The 16,365-nt window shown below is 43.2% G+C and overlaps 2 protein-coding genes across 2 annotated transcripts in view; both read right to left on the bottom strand.

Moving 5' to 3' along the window:
* Positions 1-336: 336 nt before the first annotated feature.
* On the bottom strand, positions 337-6,507 carry lrp11 (low density lipoprotein receptor-related protein 11). Its single transcript, XM_068577697.1, has 9 exons — positions 5,693-6,507; positions 4,575-4,732; positions 3,469-3,610; positions 3,083-3,208; positions 2,732-2,920; positions 1,609-1,776; positions 1,453-1,509; positions 1,278-1,370; positions 337-1,186 (listed from the first exon to the last, which is right to left on the bottom strand). Exons 1-9 carry the CDS (start codon positions 6,246-6,248, stop codon positions 1,032-1,034), a joined length of 1,644 nt encoding a protein of 547 aa, XP_068433798.1. The 5' UTR covers positions 6,249-6,507; the 3' UTR covers positions 337-1,031.
* A 1,292-nt stretch (positions 6,508-7,799) lies between these two features.
* map3k5 (mitogen-activated protein kinase kinase kinase 5) overlaps positions 7,800-16,365 on the bottom strand; it is a 60,541-nt gene continuing 51,975 nt past the window's right edge. The window contains exons 20-30 of the mRNA XM_068577040.1: positions 15,384-15,561; positions 14,490-14,507; positions 13,809-13,986; positions 13,445-13,613; positions 13,173-13,358; positions 11,693-11,798; positions 10,461-10,704; positions 10,219-10,331; positions 9,773-9,894; positions 9,435-9,511; positions 7,800-8,406 (exon numbers count right to left, since the gene is read on the bottom strand). Coding sequence (XP_068433141.1) covers positions 8,346-8,406; positions 9,435-9,511; positions 9,773-9,894; positions 10,219-10,331; positions 10,461-10,704; positions 11,693-11,798; positions 13,173-13,358; positions 13,445-13,613; positions 13,809-13,986; positions 14,490-14,507; positions 15,384-15,561 — 1,452 coding nt within the window. The 3' untranslated portion in view covers positions 7,800-8,345. The remainder of the gene's footprint in view (positions 8,407-9,434; positions 9,512-9,772; positions 9,895-10,218; positions 10,332-10,460; positions 10,705-11,692; positions 11,799-13,172; positions 13,359-13,444; positions 13,614-13,808; positions 13,987-14,489; positions 14,508-15,383; positions 15,562-16,365) is intronic.

Here is a 16,365-nt window from a genome sequence, read left to right as displayed (position 1 = left end):
ATATAAAATGTCATTATGTCTCAGTCTAACAGGCAGGGCTGGAACAAAAATGTTAGAAATATTGAGGTCAGGATTCTTTAGGCACAACCCTACCCCCGAATGCATTTATGACTAGCCACCAGTCTATTTATGTTGACCTTTATGTATTCTATTTTTGTTAACTTGTCCCCCTATATAACAGGAATATAAGTATTTAAATTAAATCTACATAGTTTGTGTGCAATTGTGGCGCGTGAACCCCTCAGACCTTCATGATGAACAAACATACCTCAATGGTCATTAAAAATATTGTGTTGCATTTTTGTAAGTAACTTAGTCAACAGATCACACCAGTGGTTTTTTGATGTATAACACACTTTAATATGCAAGACAGCACTTTGAGGGGATACATGTGCACAAATATAGTAGATACGCCACATAAGTTTGGTTAATAACAAATTATATGCAGCAAACTTTAGACCAATAGAATTTACTATGGCTTTATATGGTTCTAAGAAACTTATTAAAATAATTTGTTGAATTATAATCAGTCAAAAAAAAACGGCACTATAACAGGCACTCTGATGTGTAACTGTAGTTAACTCATGTCAAATGAGCAGCACAGGCATGCCATGTTAGTGCCACCCAGTGGCAAAGAAACAGTATATTTATGTGCAGCACTATTCGTGCAAATAATGTTTGATATCATGTTAACCTGCGTTTCAGTAATTTGAATAAAGGGGAGAAAATAGTCTCTTGTACTGTATCCCAGAAGTCCATACACACAACATAAATATGAATTAACAAGCATCTAAACGTGTGTCGATGGCTTTTGAGGCAGCATCTGCAGTGGATTTACCAGTCAGAGGGGTTCAGAGTGGCGACTTTCAAAAATGTTCATGACAGCAAAGAGTTTCCAACCTGACATCAGGACAAATTACAGACACTGGGCTGCAAGAAACACAGCGTGCAAATTCAAAAAGTTCCGGCTCAGGCTGTGGCGACGACACCCATGTTTCCATTCCTCAGAGCTCTCCCACTTGGCCGATCGGCTACAGGTACATGCCGTTGATGAGGTAATCTGACTCCTCTGTGGTGAGCGGTCGCGCTTTCTTCAGCTTGTGTCCGACCAGTCTGAGACGACAGCCAATCATGAGCAGCAGCAGAGCAGTGATGATGAGGCCGAGAGCCAGAGGGAGGATGGCACCTTCAGGAGGTGACAGAGGCCAGATAGATTAGAAAAAAACATAGCAGGTAAAAAAGAGAGAGCATGAGTTACATACAAACCAAAACTATACCTGACTCTGGTACTGGATGCCCTCCTATCATTGGAAATGGTTTGAAGACAGGGGCGCTGCTCTTTGCCTGGCTCTGTGATACTTTTGGGGCGGCTTCCAAGAAAGATACATAACAAATTTAGATTTGGAAACACTCACACGTCCGTGATGTTTTATTGAAACACACTCTCTTTACCTATCTCAGTCTGTTTGGTGATCGGAGGAGCCACAGTCGCTGGTTTGAAAGCTGGACCTAAGCGATGTTTCCACGAACACAACAGAAAGATTGTTTTATGTTGCTGCAATTAGAAAATGAGTTACAAACATAAATTGACAAGAAGCAGGCTCCCACTTTTTTGTATACATTCACTGACACAGTCAGTTTCCTGGAGGAAGTTGTTATGGTTGCCCTGGCAGCCGCCGTACAGAAAGTGTTTGCATTCCCCCGCATTTTGGTCATAGAACCAGCGTGGGAAGGTGCCCTTACAGGGGCCGACAACCGGAGCCGCAGCACATGGATCTACACACAGAGAGAGAGAGAGAGAGAGAGAGAGAGAGAGAGAGAGAGAGAGAGAGAGAGAGAGAGAGAGAGAGAGAGAGAGAGAGAGAGAGAGAGACTCAATCAGCTTCTTATCAACCTTTGACTTTCTTCCTCACATGGAGGGCACAAGATGTGAATAATGAAACAGTATTCAACACATTGCATCAGTACATGGTGTTTTGATACATAATAAACTATCGTACATGAAAGAAGGGAAGTTGTTTACAGCTTGTTGCCTCTAACTAGCCAGGCAGTTAATTTTAAGTTGAGATAAGACAAAGTGTATTGATCAAACTCAGGGAGAGTGAAGTTGCAGCCTACAGAGAGTCAATGTATTCCCATCAACAACAACACGCACAACCAAGCAGGAGCGAAGGTCAAAGTATTTCCGCTGCCATTTCTCTCGACTTGTCTTCTCTTTCTCCGAAACAATGAGGTATCGTCTTAGCGAGAAAAGCAGTTAAACAAGAGACCGAGCATTCGTGAAATGAAAAAAAAAAACAGTCTCCTGAGAATGTAATTCCTGCCGCAGAATACCGAGGCAGCCCGATCCAGGGATCAGATGGCGGACGGGGACAGAGGGCCTTTGTTCCAGCCCTGAGAGAAGACGCAGGCAAAGAGCTGCTTTCCCAGGGAATGCTGAGTGGTCCTGTGGCTCTGGCAGCCTTCTCAGCCCAGTGCTGTGACTCGATGGCTGCCTACAGGGCCTCCATCTGCTGCTGCGTCCAGACATGCACTTAAAACTCTCTCCGCCTCTTTACGAAGGGGCACCGCACCAACGACACAGCAATTAGATATTGTGAAGCAGACATTTTGACCAAATAAAGTTAAAGTAAAAGTTAAATGCTGGTAGATTGCCTCCCAACCATGCATTTGGAAGTAGCACTCTGTTTTGTTTTTCCCGGTGTCTTCCTCAACATGGACACAACCGTACCTTGACTGGTTGAAGCCTCCTGTTGACTGCGACTCTGTGAAAGAGCGGCCTTGCTCCTGTCCTGAGGTGGTGGGATGCTCTCAATGGTCTTTCTGGGCTCGGTCTGGAGCATGGAGCCATCCTCTGCCTCCTCGGGCGGGGCGACGGGCAGATCGACAGGGTGGGTCACTGACTTCCTGTTGCTGTCAACTAAAGAAATCGCAGAACAACTCATGAATGAATGGGTTGGGGGCGGGGTCTTTAGGCTTTTGCTTATGTTTTTCCTCCATTCTCGCATTCCTTTATTACTGATCCTGGTAACACAACAGACATAAGATGTTCATCATTACAACACAAACAAGGGTTTCTTACAGAGCGGGCAGAAGATTTCATCGGAGCGGTCTGGACAGTGCTGCTTCCCGTCACAGGCGTACATGATGTCAATACAACAACCGTCGTCACATTTGAACTGGTACTTCGAACAGAGACCTGTACACACTGTGGACACACAAAGCTACAGTTAAACATCTTGTAGTAATCTTGCACAGACGCACATAAACCTAGCGTTTAATCATTTGAAAATGGTGAAAGTTCTGCATATATTCTGTTGTTGCATCATTAGTGCTGCCATTTAAACTGGTTGAGCAGCATTGGTTCACACACACACACACACGCACCTTTTGGGAAATAACTAGAGCCTGGAAAGGAGCTGGCAACAAAAAACACAACTAAGAGAAATGTTTTGCTGAACGCTTCACCTTCTGCTTGGTGTTTGGGTACCAGCACGGTAACAGAGACGTTGTCAGAGCTCTTCTGGCCCGACGTGTCAGTGACCGTCATCTGGAAGGAGTAGACTCCCCCCTGGAGTCCGCTGATCTTCAGCAGCCCTGGATGAGTCGCCTTTAACACGGACAAAGAGCATCACATTTGAACTAATCACATGTGCACAGATTGAGATTTGCCCTCAGAGCTCGTTCGACCTTGTTTTTCTTAAACACTCCAGCATATATATTTTTTTATTCAGATAAGCATAACAGCATAAAAATACCTATTCGCCCTCTTACAAACCAGTGCAGGTATTGTTTTTGTGCCAAAATCTATTGTTTGCCAAGAAAAATGTGACATTATTTTTGTTTGTGATTCTCAATCTATTAAAAAAATACAATTGAAGGGCAAAATAAATACCTGAAAAATCAAAGTACTTTACTACATTTATCACTAAATCATATACAAATCCAATATGTTGGACAGTGCTGATTATTATTGAGTCCCATCATTGCCAAAAACGACCTAATACACCTTGTGGTGTTAAAAAGATGGATCAAATCCACAGAGGACAAATTGATTTCACCTGAAGGTTTATATCTCCCTATCGCTCACTCCTTCTTGAAAACCTCAGCAGTAACACGTCTAACAAAAAGCAATGTCTCTGTGAGTTTGCTCTGGAATAACTCATTTCCGGTGAACAAAGAGCAGAGACGACATCAGTGTAAAGTGTATTGGACATGTTGTACTCGACACTCCGCTTGCCTCTGAGGCTGTGGACAGGCTCCAACATGGCCTCTGTCCTTGGAGCGGGTAATAAACATAATAAACTCTTATCTCTGTTGATACAGCAGGTATTACGGCGCTCTGGCCACAAGCCGCCCTGTTGACTAACTCATTCAAACAAGCAATTCGACACTGGTGCCTGCGAGAGCCATTAGTGACTTTTCCTACTGCAAATTGAAACGTTAGAATAATCTGATCCCCCCCCGAAGAGAGAACAATAGCGCATCCCCGGTCTCTTTTCTTCATTCACTTTGCATTAATCTGCACACAAGCGTTTCATGACGAGACGTCTCGACTGTCGTCGTGCACCGACCTTCATATTGATGGCCGTGTCCCCCTTGACGAGGGTCCATTCGTAGTGGTCGATCCCACGGTCGTCCACGCTGTCCCGTCCATCCAGGACGGCCCAGTCTGTGGGCAGCTGGATCACCACATCCTGGCCGGCGTCACTGCGAGGCGGCTCATCCACATCTGCAACATCACACGGGGAGAAGAACATGGTAATATAGAGGATGTGCACTACATGGCTGCTTTATTTAAATTCTACCCTTTTATTTTTGTGTGCAGCATGGCACATTCACTCTTCCACCGGATATACATTGTTATTGTCACTGCATTGCATTAAGATGATTTAACATAGAAGTGTCTTCACTATTTTTTGGGGGTGAATTTAAAATTTGTGAATATAATGTATTTATTTATGCTATGACAATATCCTTAAAACTAAAAGGGACGTCTTCAGACAGCTTGTTTGGTCGGACTAATAATTCAAACGAGTAATTTCAGCTTGGAAGCATACTTATTACTAAAGTAAATGAATAAGATAACTATTGTCGTAAAACACCTGCTGCTGTTCTCAGTGTTCTAATCATTAACCCAGACTGCAGTCAACTTCTCTTTACCACAATAAAGTTAGCTAAAGCAAACGTTGTTAAAGAAAAGTAAGGAGAAAGTACTTTGGAAAACTCATTTCTGTTGTATGAGTAAGCCACAATTATTATTATGTAATAATTCCAATTCCACACATCCTATGATACATTATATAAATCATAGAAAACAAAGTCACACTAAAAATCATATGCATTCATGCTTTTTGTTTACAACATTATAAGTCATGTTCCTAAAAAAAAAGGAAACCTTTATATTGTGCTCCTTAATCAGTTACATTTTAATTTGATCAGCAGTGTTTTAGTTGAACAAAGAAGAAACATTAAAGACTATACTTAAGCTTACATTAATAAAATGTCACCTATAAGTGTAAGCATATTGATTTGTTGTCCATAACTACAGAACCAGCTTGTTGCCACCAACTGTAACACAGGACCCTGCAGGATTGCATCAACACAAAGATGAACAGGCTCAACACTGTATGTAGCTATCCATCACACGGACCAACATGTGTTATACACGCAGGTTGCCGTCACCCCCCACCTTGTGCAGCCTCTTCCCCGGGACGTCCTTCCCCGGGCCCCCTGGCCGGCATGGCGAGCTGTCCCTGCGTGGTGTTGGCTGCCCGGCTGTACACGGTGAAGCCCTGCTGCGGGGCGAAGCTGCAGACGTTCCTGCTCCTGTAGGTGCAGTTGAACAGGTAGCAGCTCAGACTGTCCCCGGGATGCCTCTCGTCCTGCTGGACCACCGCCACGGTGCAGTGGGGCTGCGAGCAGCAGGCGTGCACGCAGTCCCTCCAGGTGTACACCCGGTCCGGCACCAGCAGGAACGTGGCCCCTTGCTCGATGGAGGCCTTGGTGCGGATGATGCGCTCCCCGGCGCCGCTGAACTCGCCCACACACGCGTCCGTCGCGTCGCCCGCCCGGCGCTGCGGCTGGTCCTGCTGCAGATGCTGGCGGAACTCCTCCAAGAGCTCCTCCACGCCCGTTATTTTGGTCTTCAGATCCGAGATGGGCAGAGACCGGGGGTCGGCGCGGGGGGCCGCGGCCAGCAGCGCGGCGCAGGCGAGCAGCATCCGGGGATGCTCGAAGAGAGCCATGTTGTTCACGCGCTTCTGCGGCGTCTCCCTCCTCGGCCTCCGGCGCAACCACTCAGGGACGCGACGCGGCCGTCCGACATGAAACGGAGCCCCGGCGGTACTCGTGTGAAACGCGGTATTGTGCGGAGCACCGGGCTGTGTGTGTGTGTGTGTGTGTGTGTGTGTGTGTGTGTCGGGAGTGTGTCCTCTGACGATGCTAGAAATCTGTCGTTGTCATGGTGAAGGAGGAGGACGGCCGCGAGACTTGGCAGAAACCACTGACGTCACGGTGATGGGTAAACATGGCGGGAGGACACACCTGCGGCTCTGTTTACCCCCCCTCCCCTCCCCTCTCTCTCTACTTTGAACAGGTGTTTCCCTTCAGAAACGTACACGCTGTACTTGACTTTGACCCGCAGCAACACAACAGGGAGACATTTTCACATCTTCATTACTTTAGCTTTTCAATAGTTTGTGTTCAGTTTTTTTCTCCTAATTGTAATATTTTGAGGTTCTTGGATATATTTTTTTGTGTACAGTTCAATCACTCCGTAAAGCATCTGGAATTACTCAAGTTATTAAAAGATGTGAAAGCTGCACTCTTTCTTGTGAAACAAACACTTTTTGCCGCATACTGTATTTGTACATAGCCTGTTTTGCATTTACTAAAAAGGTAATAAAAAAATTAAAAGAAGCTAATTTCTGGCTTTAAAATAGAAATAGAACTTGAAATGCCTGCAGAGAACAGTATGCACAATTTGACAATTGTCAACATTATGTTTTATTGTCACGGGTTTGGGTTGTTTCTGGTTTCCTGTTTTATTTTGAAGTCCTTGTCTTTTGTGTCCTCTGTTTCCCTGCACTTCCTCCAGTGTCTGCCCTGTCCTTGCTTGCTTCATCCTGTGTCTAATCACCTGCACTTTCCCTCTGTAACTTTTCTACATGATGAAAGGGGAACCATTGCATTTAACAGTATATTATATTCATAAAAACAGAATATTTTGAACACAATTCTTTCACAGTTTCAAGATTTTGTTTTTAATGACACAAGAATCGTGAATAATTTCAGATATGAAACAAAACGGACACACTGCTCATGATCATGTTCCCCATTTCTGACATCATATTTTTTTAAATAAAAAAGGTCAAGGCTCTTTCATATGAAATTTTTCCATTACAACATACACCTGATTGATGATCATATCTACACAAGCAAGATACACACAATTTTGTCAGTGTACAAAACAAAAAAACCAGCGCAAATTATTTAATGTAATATAAATTACTTACTGAATATTATATATCCTATGATTTTTGACACTAGAAAATACAATACTATACAATTTATTTTTCACGTGTTCCTTATAGACGCGGTCCAATCCTCATGGAGATCTAACTATATTTATCAATGCGTTTTTGAAGTACATAAATGTTGTTCACATATAATTATATAACACAATATTTACACATTTATGAAAAATAAAAATGTAGATTTGTATTATAAAAGGAAATGAAAATGTGATAAAAACAATTTAAATAAGGATATGGATAAAATACCCCTCCCTCCCCCCGCCTCCCCTTCTCCCAAAAAAAAGGGCATGCATGGACGTCCTTCAGATTACCAAAGCAAGTTAAGTTAAAAATACATTTATTAAATAAAGTAGTGATAAGATGCCTATGATAAAAACATTAGCACTGATGATTTTGAATGTAGTATTTTGTATCTCAGGCTTGTATTACAAAACGGCCAGTCTCCAGTTTTGTAAACATCTTTGTAAAGACAGGAGAAACATGTTTTGACAGATTTCAATATTTTAACAATTTTCTTACTGCACCTGTAACAAAAAAACTGTAATGTCAGGCATAGCAAAACTAGTGGCACTTCTCAGTAATGTTTGCTTTCAAAGGGACCTTTTTTTACCCCCCAAATGATCAAAATACTCCGACAACAGCAGTCAAAGAGTGTCTTGTGTGAGTGGAAAGCGACTCTGTGCACGCAGCAAACACAGGTTCTTCTCCTAAAAGTCTTGATCCTATAAATACTGAGGTAAAGAGGAGAATACTGAGTTGTTGGGACAAAGGTCCAGGCTTTCTGAGTGGTTGTCGCCACTTAAGGCCTCAGGTTGGCTTCTGCCTGTAGTCTGTGATGGCTTTCCATAGTTTACACAGGATCCCGCCTCTGACGGGACACACAGGGGAGAGGTTACGACATACAACGTACAGAACTGCTTACACGTAGCCAACAGAAATTACACAGCATGTCCTATAACTCAGCTTTTCAATCATTTTGTCTATGTATACATAACCATTATATGGATTTATTGTATTTATACATGTGCACAACATAATTATCTGTCAATTAATGAAGCAAAGCTTTTAGAGAATACAAGGAAAATACAAAGAACAGGGTTTCCTTGGCAAGTACTGAGTTCAATATCGGACTTTTTGAGACCTTCTTAATACCACAAAGAATTTAATTTACACAGTCAAATTGGTCAAAGTATGAAATCAGTAATCATACAATATAAGTATTGATATCAAATGTTTTTATTACTTCCCCAGAGTAGAAAACAATAATTCCCATACAAAATACATATTATATTATCAGGCAAGAGGGAACGTGTAAGACTTGTTAATACTTCCTAAGACCTGTTTTGAGAGAACTGAATCCATTGCTTTTTAAGAGTTTTCAAAATCTGCAGATAAAAAATGTTTTCTTTTTTTTATACGACCACTGGGGGGCGCCACATGCAGAAATGTACACATGGAGCAATGGCCTCCTCAATAATTGTTTTTGAAATGTTATTATTATTGAAATGTACACTATTATGTGAACATGATATACTATGAGCCGATATACAGCTACAAATGAAAGAAGAATAAAAGAGATGGAAACCATAGTAATAGTAATAGTAATAGTAGTAGTAGTAGTAGTAGTAGTAGTAGTAGTAGTACTAGCTAGCTAATACACATGTTTAAACTATGGACACCAGGATTTCTGAGAAATGAAGCTGCCACTATGAGTCACTACAGTGCTGGGTGCAAACCTACAGTAAGAAAAATACATCAACGCCAAGTCCCTTATGCAACAAACACGACTGTTTCTGCTATTTGGAAAGCTGCAGCGCTTTCTAGACGAGAGCTTCAGTATGTGTTTGGAGTGAATACAGAAGTGAAACTGCGAACAGACAAAAAAACAAAACCTACCTCAGTCTTAAACTCTTCAGATCGTCTCTGGTTACATCGTGGAGGATGTTGTTCAACGTGTACTCCTCGTTCTGTATCTGGAGAAACGAAATGCATGAAATGAGGATGCAGGGTACAAACAGTTACATGAGATTCCAGAAGATGCAGCTCTGACTTTACCTTCTGTTATTTGTAACCGTACGATGCTTTACACCATCTTTTATGTCATTGTTTAATCCAGCAAAAAACATATCTCTCCTCATGAAAATACAGAAATCACCAGCTGTAGTTTCTCAAATATTGTTCTGTATAATTCGGTGCCGTCACTGTGTGACTCCAGAGTAAAAGCAGGGACTCACTCGGTCTACGGAGTCCTGGTCGGCGCCGTAGAGCCTGAGCCAGCTGGTCATGTCGGAGTCTTCCCGTCTCTCTGCAGGTGGACTCCTCTGTCCCTCGGGGACACTGGAGGATGAAGGGACGTCTGCCAGAGAACATAGAGAACAGACTCTGTTAGACACACTGGACCCATTCATTCATACGACATTTGCAGAGGAAAAAACAACGGTGTTCTGCAGCATCAAAATAACCAAATTATAGGTCTATCATCACATTGGTAAGCTGGAAGCAACGTCTGAATATTGGCCGTTTCCCTGCACTTTTCTGTGACGCTGCATTTGGGACAGAGGAGTCGCCTCAATGAGCCACAGCTGGTTGTGAGAGGGAAAAGCAGACTGGTAGTAGAAGCAGTCGGGGGCTCGTGTTGCAAACAGTCAGTGTGAAAAGGTAAATCAGACTGAATCCAGACCTGCGGGCTCAGATCGCAGCCTCAGTAGTCGGATCTCCGTCTCTCTCTCCTCCAGCACTTGTTGCAGGATGGCCTGGTACTCTCTCTCCTTCTCCAGCAGCTGCTCCATCAGCCTGGAGTCGGACGGAGGAAACACATGATTTAGACATATTAAATGACTTCCTAAAACACATGAAAGCGAACAGAAATCAGAGCCCTTCGACCGGCGAACGCGCCTAATCCCGCTAAATGCTCTTGCCTACCTGTTGGTCTCCAGCTTCATCCGGCCCAGCTCCAAGCTCACAGAGCGCTGTGCATGATGGGACTCGTGTGAGACGGTGGAGCTGAGCGTGCTGACCCCCGAGGTGCCCACGGTGTCGTCGTTCGCGGCGACAGGAGGCGCCCGGCTCTGGTGGGTGGAGCTTCTCTCCAGCTCCACGTCGTCGTCAACGTCGTCCTGCTCGGCCGGGTCGCTCTCTGAGGCCAGGCTGAAGTGAGGCCTCAGCTCTGAACACAAGACACGAGAGCCACTTGAAACGGCCCACTGGGTGATGATGGCTCATGTTACAGAAAACTGAGAGCGACATTGATTCTGACTTTACGTTGAGATCACATTCCAGACAGATTTCATCGTAGCGTTAGCACTGAAAATCGGCAGAAAGAGTTGATTAACTGGTCAATCGACTGAAAAATCTATCAATTTAGATTATTCACGAATTCTCTCTCAAGTTCAAGTTACAGTGAGTCGCTTGTTTTGGCTTCTCAGATGTGAGGATTTGCTGCTTTTCTCTGTAAATTACATGACTGTTGCTTGAACAAAAGCAATTTGTGATGAATATTTTAATACTATTTTACAGACTAAAAGATGAATGGATTAATCAGAGAAAAAAAAAAATCAAAGTTCAAAGTAATCAATGAGAAAAAATAATTAGTTGCAGCCTTAATTAATGTTATGCATATCATGCTGCTAAATCTAAATGCTGTTACTGCACCAGCACTGTATCCTTGTGTTTGTTTGCTATGATAATGTTATCACAGTAAAAAAACACAACACAATTATTCAAGCATATTTCAGCTTCCAATCAGAAATATATCGACGCAGGCCTTTAAGTTAATAAACCCACGACGGCCTTCCGTTTAGTTTGGTTTAATCCTTGTGGTCACATCTCATTGTGTAAGCTCCTGCAAAAACACACAAAGTGCCAAACTAAGCTGCACATCAGTTGAGCTTTACAGCTGCTACTCGTTCTCCTTTTCCTACTTTTGAGCGACGGCAATGCTCATATGTTGAGTGGGCTTCTCAAAACCAGACACGACTCCACTGCGCTCATGTGCGTGACGTCAGTGTTTCCGTTGTCATCACTAGAACATCCCCAGCCTCCCAAATGTCTGTCGTTCAGCAGGGCGCTGTGATTACTGCGGGCAGCAGAGCTTCCACAACAGACCAGCGATAACTTATTTAGAGGCGCTGTGCTCGGGACAGTGATGACGGTACCTGGAACCAGGATGGTGATGGCGGTCTGCACAGCTTTGCGAATGATGTTGTCTAGAGCGAACATCCAGTGAGGCTTGATGTTGTGGTTTCGTAGCACTTTGTTGACCTGAAGACACAATGTTTTACCGTTAAAATAATGCGTTGTTAGCTTGAAGACATTTCATATTGTTATGGTATATACATTTTCCCAGTTTTATTCCTGAACTTCTGCGTTGATTGTTAATTTTGCTCTTGTTATGTGCCAAAAAATCAGGATCAAAGTGTCTCTATATCGCTAATCTAATGTTGGATGACTCATCCTGCACTCTGAGGTGTTATCTTTCAATCGAATGTGAAGGAATATATTTAAATCCCTCTTGTAACTTTAAACCGCTAAAATATTCTGTTTCACTGTGAAATACATCTCAGAACAGAAGCTGACATCACTAACTTCTGTTTCACAGGAACTTAATATCTGCCTTTTTATTTATATTTACTGCTCTTTCCTTAACTCAGCGTCTTCTGCTACAATAAGCTAATCTCCTTTAAAGGTCCTTTAAATAATCAGATCATGTTTGCTGATATTAACATTAATCACTTCAACCGGTGCAATAAACCCATGTTGTTCTGTTTGTATATATATAATTTTATTGTGGATATTATTGTGGGTATTGTTTTTTTATTTCCACTGTGTGTCATTTGTGTAACTCGTGTGCACTTTACCTGTCTATATCTCATCTGATTTTGTGATAATTCAGTCTTAATTATTGTACTTTTGAATTAATGCACGGCAAACCAAACTATGAATCTTCCTGTCTGCATGACTGCTCGACAGTGAATTGTTTGCACTGGCGTCCACCAGGAGGCATCGGCGCTCCATATTCCTGCAGGATTATGCAACACGCTCCTTACAAATATGAAAACAAACACTTGCTCTTGTGTCATTTCATCTGCATAACTGCATTTTTAAAAAAAAAGGGGAGAAGCAGATCAGTCCTCTTCACAGAATGTGCAATAACTCCTGACAGATCCCCCTTTTATCGCCTCACTGAAAGGTTACAAGCATTTCATGGTTATCGGTCTGATCTCTGTGCAGGGCGAGCAGCAACATGGCAGCCTGCTGCTTTCTGCAGCGCATGTAAAATGACAACAATCATACTGAAGTGTTCAGAGCACGTGATTTATAGAGAGGCTGAGAGCAGCTCTGCCTCCGAATAGGGGGATGAATAATAGACAGGAAATCACGTGTTACAGGTGCAGGGGAAAATGAGCAGCGTGTGAAGAGAGTATCAGCTCCAAATCAAGCCTCATATAGGAACAGTTTGAGTTTTTATGGCTGTCATTTGAAACTTGATTCTCAGACAATCTAAGGATAATTAGCCCAAAACTGTTTGGTATTTTTTGCATTTGAACAATTATACGAGATGCAAAAAGAAATGAGATTTACTGGAATGAATTCACCCCCCCCCGCTAATAAATAATTTCTCTGGATGATACTTACAGCGTCCTGGAAGCCGAACAGCACGACCTGCAGCTGACTGATGGCGGTGCTTTCAAAGTCCAGCTCCAGCTTGAGTTGAGACAACGTGTTGGCGATGATTTTCCTGTCGGCCATGCGAACGAAGTCGGCCAGGCTGACCACGAGGGTGGAGATGTGCTTCAGCTTCAGCTTCATCTCCTCCGAGCCCTGCAGGGATGAGAAGTGTGCAGGAGTTAGTATCCAGTTTTTCCCATTCATCTGTCCGCGAACTGATGACGCCTTCCATAACCGACCTGTGTGAGGGCCTCCATCAGGTTGGCCACCACCTTGTCCCGGTCCTCCGTCAGGATGTGGTGCAGCGTGGCTCGTCTCTCGCTGTCCTTCCGCAGCATGAAGAAGCCAGAGTCCTTCTCATCTGGAGATGGAGGCGCGCTGTGGTCCTCGAAGTTCTCCACTGGAATGCTGGGTAGAAAACAAAAGATTTGGGCTTCACGTGAACTAGAACTACATTTATTTAGAATTTTTTCAAATTATAATGAAGCTCCCACAACAGTTTGTAAACAAATGTGCATGTAAAGCTCATATTACATGAACAAATAAAGTTAAAAAAAAGACCGTCATGGCTCCATTTCCTTGGACAAAAGACTCCTACCCTACCTGAGGAAGAGGGACCTGGGCCCCTTGACGTCCCTCTCGCTGTAGCACTTCACGCTGGGCTTGAAGATGAACGGGTTGGTGTTGAGGTCGTTGTCAGGGGAGACGGAGCCGTAATCGCTGCTGCTGCTGGTGTCCTCCACCACCACCGGCACCGGCAGGGAGATGCTGCGGAGGTACTCTGAAGGACACCACGAACACAAGGAACCTTAAAAAGGTGCCTGGTGCATCATTTGAACACTAATAATCTGATGTCTTGCTTTGTGCAGCACAGAAGGAGCAGCTTTCAAGAAGGAGGAATTAGTGCTGATGGAAAATTGCCGTCCTTTTACAGAAAGGCACAAAGGATAATCAGATAATACTCGACCATCACCTTGAGGGAGAACATATCTGATGTGTTTGGCAGCAAATTACCGGCCGTAATGTCCAACTCATGAAACGGTGGTTATAAAGACATTCGAGCATTAGGAAAGGAGTCCTGTTTCGCTTTCTCTATTTTGAGTTCTTGGTAGAGCGCAGAGTCGTGCCGGGCAGGTAGCCGCTGGCAGAAAAAAAGAAAACCGTAGCCTAGATACTCGTCGGTGAAGCAGGCAGATGAGTCGACACGACTAAGGCCCAGATTGAAAAAGTAGTCCCTCTAGTGGTAGAAATGTGTAGGAAAGTATAGAGAGTAAAGTAACTCACCAGTCCCAGGAGACAGAGCTATGGTGGGGAAAGAAAAAAATGTAAATATGTGACAACAGTTAACGGAGAACAAAACATTTCCATGTAAGACTGGCAGAATAACATTTCCTAGTATAGAGAGCTTTTAATCTTTTTTTGTTCCTGTGCCAGGGCACATGACAGCATCCCTGCTCAGGGTGGAAACCCAACAAGGACTTTGAAAGCTACACATTCAAGATTATAAGTGTGTTCAGGCTGCATAAGAGCAGGGGACGATTAGTCAAAAACAAATTTAACAATTATTTTGACGCAGTGTGCTTTCCCACAAAAATAGGTAATTTAATTAGACAAATCTGGAAAGTAAAGCAATAGTCCAACATTTTGACAAAAGTTTGACGAAAAGATCAATAACACCATCATGTCTTTTTGTTGTTTGAGCCAGTGTATAGTTAGCTTAGCTCAGCATAAAGACTGGAGCCATTACACAAATAGCTTAGCTTAGCATAAAGATTGGAACTTGTCCACGGATAGCTTAGCATGAAGACTTGAGTCAGTAAATGGATATCTTAGCTTAGCATAAAAACTGGAGTCAGTACATGGATAACTAAGCTTAGCATTAAGACTGGAGCCGGTACACGGATAGCTTAGCATGAAGACTGGAGTCAGTACATGGATAGCTTAGCTTAAAAACTGGAGCCAAAACATGGATAGCTTAGCTTAGCATAAAGACTGGAGCCAGAGTAAACATCTGATCAGACTATACCAAAAGGTCCACCACTACTGTTTTTTTGGCCTGGAGTCTTGAAAAAGAACAAAATAAGCATATTTCCCAAAATGCAAAACTATTCCTTTTACTTATTTCGTTCTCTTTTGTTTGCATTTGGTTTGTTTCAATGTAAACGGAGCTGAGCTCGCCTGTGAAGCTGCTCTTGCTCTTCTTCTTGCGGCTGGTGACGGTGAGGAACTCGTCGGTGAGCAGGTCCAGGGCGGTGGCGCGGCCGTCTGGGTCTGGCTCAAAGCAGCGCAGGATGAAGGCTTTGGCCTCCAGCGACATGGAATCTGGGATCTCTGGGTGGATCTTAAACATGCCCACCTGCAGACCAAGGACACATGCCGAGTTCAGTCAGATGGAAAGAAATTCTAAATAACAAAAAAAACAAAAAAACTCTCTGGGATAAATTATTAGATTTTAGGGGACTTAAATGGGCAGCAGGTGTTTCCCAGTGAGCTGTGAGACTGCTTCAGGGCAATCAGGCCTAAAGTTCAAGACCCAGGACAACAAGAACCCTGGAAATTCCTGTTGTTGTCATTGAGGAATGTTGATTTAAGACTAGCAGCGAGATGCCCCTCCCTCGAGACATTCCTCAAGGATGAGTGAAGACTATATCAGGACTGTTTTACAGTTTGGGATCGCTCCACACACCATGTGAAGTCCACAGATCATTTCATGGATAAAGATCATGTGATTGTACTACAGTTGCATGAATTCTCTGATCCTTGTCCAGAAAACGTGAGGCCATCTCAGCTTCTGCTTTTATGTTGTGTTGTCGTACTATAAAAGGTGTTTCAGCAGAGTAACATACGCCTCTTTGACTTCACCGCCCTTTAATTAAATCACATCTTATGGAACGTTCCATGATTCACAGCTTCGACAGCAGTGCTATAATGCTTTCCAGACAACCTTTAAACATCTTTACTGTCTTTAATGGCCTCCACATGGCTGAGAACAATATTTCATTAGTCTGGAAAGCTTTACATCTCCACCCAGAGCAAATACACATTGTAAATTGAGCAAGTAAAAGGTTTCAAATATAAGATGAGTGTACATAGAAACTGGAAAAACCAAAACATGCTGGAGTCTGCGATATTTCCCTCAATGAGCTACACATGTTTGTTT

This window comes from Clinocottus analis, unplaced genomic scaffold (assembly GCF_023055335.1).
Source record: "Clinocottus analis isolate CAN_PGR_092001 unplaced genomic scaffold, fCliAna1.0.p SCAF_15, whole genome shotgun sequence".
NCBI classification, from domain to species: domain Eukaryota; kingdom Metazoa; phylum Chordata; class Actinopteri; order Perciformes; family Cottidae; genus Clinocottus; species Clinocottus analis.
The sequence above is the reverse complement of the archived record's forward strand: the minus strand, read 5'-3'. Positions and strand labels throughout refer to the sequence as shown.